This window comes from Ornithodoros turicata, unplaced genomic scaffold (genome assembly GCF_037126465.1).
Source record: "Ornithodoros turicata isolate Travis unplaced genomic scaffold, ASM3712646v1 ctg00000917.1, whole genome shotgun sequence".
NCBI classification, from domain to species: Eukaryota; Metazoa; Arthropoda; class Arachnida; order Ixodida; family Argasidae; genus Ornithodoros; species Ornithodoros turicata.
The window spans coordinates 49,355-55,807 of NW_026999419.1; the positions used below are offsets into that span (position 1 = coordinate 49,355).

Consider the following 6,453-nt stretch of genomic DNA (forward strand, 5'->3'; position numbering starts at 1 on the left):
AGTTAAAATGATAGGTTATTCTCCTCTGTTGTTTTGATTAAGAATGACTTCTTTGTAGTGGTAGAGATTTTATTTCCTCTTGTGTTCGTGTCGTTCGTGTCCCATGGTCTTCCAGGGTCTCTGCTGTTCACAGTTAATTACATACAACTATCCTTCCCGCTATTGCATTGATGGTTCTCACGTATAGGAATATTAGACTTTTTATAATACAACTTGTAATTTTGTTTGTAATCATATTGATTAAGAATATCTTCTTTGATTAAATGTGGTGACCGTTTCTCGTTTTGATATGATATTGTGTAGCTATTATTTCCCTACATGTTGGAGGATATGTCGGTTAGGTTCTATATTAATGCTATGTGTTGATCGTGTTGATTCAAATTATTTCCTTATGTCTGCGCTATTCACTTCATTAGAAACTGATTAATTACATTTGTGTCATGTTGGAATATTAAACTTAGCTTCCATATTGTGCTCGAAATTACTTACATCTATCAGGTTCTCACGTCTCAGACTTTTTATAATAAAACTTGTAATTTTGATTGTAATCGTATTGATTAAGAATATCTTCTTTGATTAAATGTGCTACTGTATTTTAATTCTGATTCATTGAAAACTTGTGTGCATGATAAGAGTTAATAAAAAATATCGTGTTTCATCTGTGATACCTATTCAATGCTACTGTATCGTACCTGTAATAAGTATATTCTTTGTTACATGTATTGTATTATGTTTCTTCTGCTTCAGGTTTTTTGGCTGGGTTTTTCTCCTCCACTCAGAGTCACAGCATAATTCCTGGCACTATTGACTTTAATAAATATATTTTCAGTTGTACTTTAGTGTATGGCTATCATTTGCATGTCTATAAACTTGCATGTAAACCGCCCACTGCACGCCTGTTGTACCGGAAAAAAATTTCTGAGGGAAGTCGGCCCAGGTGGAAAAATACGCTACGATAAGCGCACGCGCAGCCCTCCCCCGCCGGTAAGCGCGCGGACAACCCTCCGCGTGAAGGTTTTTCGGCTGGGTCTCCTTTACCTGATTGGCATCACAATTGGCATTACAACTGGCACAATTCCCAGCACTATTGGCGTTAAAGGGGCACTAAACTGCCGGTCAAACTTTTTCTAAAAACCATACAAATTGAAAGCAGGATGTCCATTTTACATGAACATGTCAAAGATTTTGCGCGCCAGGGGTGATTTGATTGTTTACAAAGCGGGTCAAGGAGCGAAGTCGGCGCGCCTCTCTCTTTCGTTCATTACATCACGAAACGTCACTGCACGTACGTCATACGGGAATGACCTATGAAGACCTGGTATTTTGGGACTTGTCTCCGAATGACGTTTTGCGACGTTTCGCGCCGCAGGCCAATCGCAGCCCCACAACAGATGAGCTGTGTCGACGGGCGGGGAGCTCCGTAAAGTACAGTCGACCCCCGTTTATCCGGACGGTGCCGTTCCCGGCTAAATCGTCCGGATACCGGGGCATCCGGATAAATGAAACGACCGAATAGAAACGTCCTACAGGGCAAGGTTTAATTGAAACACAGAAATCTTGTCAATGACAGCTGTTACATAGTAGTGTCGGCACTCGATTCCTGCAAACTTTTGCTAATTGCATAGAGTTGAGCAACGCCGTTGCGCTGCTCGAAGAATGTCAGTGCGGACGCAAAGTGTCAATGTTGGAACCTTGTTTCTCACTGGCGTCATCGGCACCGTCTTGCTGCACATCATCGAAGGCAACAGCAGCAATCACACCGTCATCAGTCATAGCTGCGCACGCGTCATCATCCTTATCAACGTCAACGTAGTCAGAAACCGCAGCATCACCTACGGCAGTCACAGTGAGCCTCTGCATCAGGGATCGCAGCTCACCTAGGGGAATGTCTTTATCGGCCAACGGGCCGAGAGCAGCAGGCCCTCGGGTTGGAGTTTTCCCCTCTAGAACCGGACAGTTGCTCGACATATTTCCAAATGACTCGACTGGTCAACGTGACCCAACGCATACAAATAGAAAAGGGGGTCATCGTGCACGGTTGTCTCCCCTACGGAGGAATGTAGGTCCCTAACGTGTGACGGGAATAACCCCGACACAGCGAAAAGGGTGACGAAGCGGGGTTTAGTGTCTCCTCTTACTCACGGTAGTCCGGATAACTGAAGCTGGATTACAAGAATTTTCGACTTTCGTTCCCTGGAATTCTTGTCCGAGTCCGGAAGCTGAAGTCCGGATAAACGAGAACAAAATACATGGAGGAAAATCCGTTCCCGTGCCTTTTGTCCGGATACCGCGGGATCCGGCTAAATGAAGTCCGGATAAACGGGGGTCGACTGTAGTACCACTAACACAGCAGCTGTCATCTGCGTTTCGGTACTCTTGCGGTTCGCGATGCTGGACACACACGACTTACGGAGTTGCAAACTTTTCCGGACGTCTGCGACGGGAACATTATCATGTGGTGCTACACACAATATGAGACTGAATGAACACGTAGCAAATGGTTAACCCGTCTGAAATAGTCGAATAGGCATTCCGGACGCTGCCGACGAAGTCGGAAATACAGAAAGGTGAGTTTCTCAATTCTCTGTTCACTTTCATGCTAGACAAAATCTCAGCTAACTGGACTTAGCCCCCTTCATGAATAAAAAAACTCACATTGCTTTCATCATGCCAATAGGTGCCTAACGGTAAATATGCGTGATGATGCCGACGAACGAGGAGTGTGATCTTTTGCTGGGACTATACAGAAGAAGAAATCGCGGTATTGACTGCATCACGACACACACAGACTTTTCTACGGTGTGTTTGAGCGACGTGGGGCCTCCGGCTAGCCCGCAGGAACCTACGCTAACACGGCGTCAAAACGCGTAAGCCGCCGCAGAATTCGATTTGTGTGTTTCAGAAATTTGGTGGCCTAAACAGTGTATTTCCGGCTCTTTGCCTGGCTAACTTTTCCATTTTCTTTCTCAATAAACATATACCCCCCCGTTTTTCTTTCTCTTTTTGGTTGCTCCAGGCAGTATCATTTCACGCTTACTGGCAATTTGTGTTGTGGCTGTGTCAGTCGAAGTTCAGGAGTGTGTCCATACCATCGTGCACCGTCGTCATTTCCCCTCTACGACATGCCGAGGACTCAGATACGCAAGAGCAATGCAGAATAAAGAAACTACAAACTCCCTGCTACTCATTTTGCGCACCTGGTTTATTTCGTTCTGGGCCACAAGACGTTTGAGTCTGGAGTGATTTTGTGCAAGAGATAAGCACGAGTTTATCAGGATAAAACTGCATGACAATCTATTTATTTATACATATAAAATTATACATACTACAGTCTCTGTGTACCTATCAAAGTACATATTTTCAAAGATCTAAAGCTGCACCTAGAGAAATTGTGGCATACTGAGAGCTTGGCAATGTGAGACTCCAGACACTTGACTGATAAAACGGCATATGTGCAGGCAAGCTGGTGGAGAAACTCCATTCCCACACGTCAACTGTATATATTTTTGGTTGTGTATTTTGCGGCAATTAAATGCCTTGCTGGTTTTCAGCCGTGTTGTTGTGTTTGTCTTCAGTGTTCGCCCATTGCTCGGGCTTGCTTGCCATCCAGATATTTGGTGTGGTAACTTCATAAGTGTGCTGTGCAACACAAAGCAGTAAGAAGTGAAAAACAAACTGTAGGTGGTATTTTCAAATTGCCCTTTGTGCTTTATTTGTTTATTAGCTATTTCTCTTGAGGTCTCTATTTCAGGTGTTGAGATGTACTTGGCTTCCAACTAGCTTTCCACTTGTTTCATTTGTTGTTACAGTGGCACATTAGAGCACCTACTGGCACTATAATGAGCAGGATCTATATATCAATATGTTGGTTCATGAAATACTCTTCATTACATAAATCACAGCATTGTCCTGCCCACATCACGTTTGCCTGACTTTAGTCCCCACCACTACATTCGGTATGATTTCGTGCCCTGCTTTACAATGCAAAACTCGAGATGTAAAAGACTTCAGTATGACAGACCACTGCATGTCATTTACTTGTCATGAATGACTGTTCTCCTGGAGCTGCTCAAAGTGAATAGATGTCATGTCAAGTGAGGCATTCGTCTACCTAAGCGGTACACAGAACTCATATCTTCACAAATATTTAGCACATACTCTACAATAAAAGCTAGAATATGAATACGAAGACCCGACACAGAGTACAAAGCTCAGTACAGTCAGCATGGTACATGTAAAATCCTTGAAATCTCAGCTTGTGACGAATCAGCCTCATAGTGAAAAAACCCGCACAATGACATTCCGCACATCATCCCTCACAGAGGATGATTGCGTCTAAGCAACTTGTATGCCGTGCCATCATATTGCTGGCAGCCATGGCTGGAGACAGACAACATCTGAATGGCTGTACTGTACATGAGTTCATAATTCAAAAGTCTCCGTACGAGAAAGAGGGTAACATTACTTTTCACTTACTGGTTAAATTTGGACAAGAAGGGAGAGTAACAATATTTACAGTGAGGGAGCTATTTGGCAAATGCAGGGAGCAAGGTAGAGTGAAAATGTAAGAATGTTACCCCCCTCGTGCTCCTCGTTTTCTCACAGTGTGGTTGCCCTTCACCTAGACAATCGGGAAACACGAGAAGCTACAACTACTTCTTTCGACAGTCTTGGCCCTGCATGGCTCATCGGTGCTGGGAATGACCTTGGGATCTTATTCTTCTTGGCAGAAGTGAAGGATGTCCATGTCCTAGACTCCACTTCAGCTTGGGCCATTAGCTTTGTGACGTAACCTGGCATAAAAATTAAAAAAGATTAGCAGCATGCTACATTTAGGAAAAGTTGGACATGAAGAAGCCAATGGTCACTTGATACGTACGGAAAGTTGGTGCGGTCTTTATAGGACATGCAACTTGCTGTCCTCCCTTCGCTTTGCAGCACTTGACTTTCCATCGCTGCTTTCCATCAAGGGTTTCTGCTTGGCAGCGGTCTGAATTTTCATTGAAGTGCAGAACCGCCAACCTTGTCCTATTGAGAACCAAACATTTGTAACCATCTGCCAAATTAATTCGTGCATGTGGCTGGTTTAATGCACATTTCTTCTTTTGGTACAATATCATGTGCATGTTTCTTTTTGTTTCACCATGTGCCATCCACAGCCATGTGCAAACAAAAGATACTCACCTGGCAAGCATCCCCTCGGGGGAAAATGCAACTGACTTCGGTGCGAAGCGAATCAGCAGACTGTGGAAGGACTCAAGTGCATATGTCTGGGTATTCGGTGACATCTGTGCCACATCCTTCAGAAGCCGTTTGTCTCCTGTGATATCCCTGAACTTCACATATGCTTGTAAATCTAAAGAGTGCATTGCTCTGTTATCAATATGATGTATGATAAATGAACAAATAATTTGTAACAATATTGGCTGACTAAGAAATCCATTAGTTTCACAAGAAGAAAACATGGGCCTGTCAAGACAGATGCTGTGTTGAAGGAACAAAAATGTGAAGAGGAAGAGACGATGACACGACGAACACATGCTCCACTGCACTGTTCATTGTGTCGTCTCTTCCTCTGTGTTTTTGCTCCTGCAAATCAATTAGTGCATATGATAAAGTGACAGGGTTATTCACAATAAAAACGTCTTACGAAGCTTGCTCAAACTAACCAGGGTCGAGCCAGTCTCCATTGGTGATGGGTTCATGTAGGCAACGTCGGTATGTGCCGGAATGTCCATCGTGCACATTGATGACATGGTTCTGAATACTGAGCCAGGCGTCAACTGCCATCTGGCCATTACCACCACCTGCTCTGGCACACCAATACAAATGGTTGGATGTGCCCTGGATCCACCCTTGGAGGCTTCGGCAGGAGGCACTTTTGCTAACACTGGTCAGCTTCTTTTTCACACCTGAAATTGCGTACCATGATTAAAATTGCAACTGCAGGTGCAGATAACTTACTTTTTGAGATGTGCCAGATATCAAAGTTGTGTGTGATGTCTGGCTCATGAACCTGCATGTGCTTCCTGATGGCGGGGTGGCGGTCAGTGGTGAAGGATTTCACCTTTATCCCTGTAAGACAGGAACCCAAAATGCTGCGTGTAGCAGGGCCCACAAAATTTCATGATGCAAATGTGCTCACCTTGCTCTTTCAGGAATGCAAGGCTTTTAATAAGGCCTTCTTTCTCCATCTGCACACTCGCCATTGTCCACTCAGACTACAACACGAAGAACAAACAAAAAAGCATTTTAATTCTATAATCTATCATGCAAGCAAGCAATTAATCATTAGAAGTTTTTCTTTCCATTATCCAATCTTGCACTACCAACAAGTACTTACTTCACCCAGCTGTACTTGTATAGACTGTATTATCTTGTTAATTTGGTCAATGTGTACGCTGTAGGTCAAAAACTTCGAGGAGAACCCTGGCGAGTCACATCTCCCGTCTC

General features: G+C 43.9%; 1 protein-coding gene across 1 annotated transcript; it reads right to left on the reverse strand.

Annotated features, from left to right (window-relative positions):
* Positions 1–4,617: 4,617 nt before the first annotated feature.
* Positions 4,618–6,209, reverse strand: LOC135375726 (uncharacterized). The gene is made up of 6 exons (XM_064608387.1): positions 6,146–6,209; positions 5,965–6,075; positions 5,670–5,912; positions 5,185–5,356; positions 4,880–5,028; positions 4,618–4,793 (listed from the first exon to the last, which is right to left on the reverse strand). Exons 1-6 carry the CDS (start codon positions 6,207–6,209, stop codon positions 4,618–4,620), a joined length of 915 nt encoding a protein of 304 aa, XP_064464457.1.
* Between the last annotated feature and the right edge of the window lie 244 nt (positions 6,210–6,453).

What these genes read in the sequence shown, in the direction of transcription:
- LOC135375726 (XM_064608387.1), bottom strand. Translation starts at nt 6,209, where the DNA reads ATGGCGAGTGTGCAGATGGAGAAAGAAGGCCTTATTAAAAGCCTTGCA. An exon ending in TGCATTCCTGAAAGAGCAAG is followed by an intron (nt 6,076 to 6,145) that starts GTGAGCACATTT and finishes CCTGTCTTACAG; the next exon opens with GGATAAAGGTGAAATCCTTC. An exon ending in TATCTGGCACATCTCAAAAA is followed by an intron (nt 5,913 to 5,964) that starts GTAAGTTATCTG and finishes ACGCAATTTCAG; the next exon opens with GTGTGAAAAAGAAGCTGACC.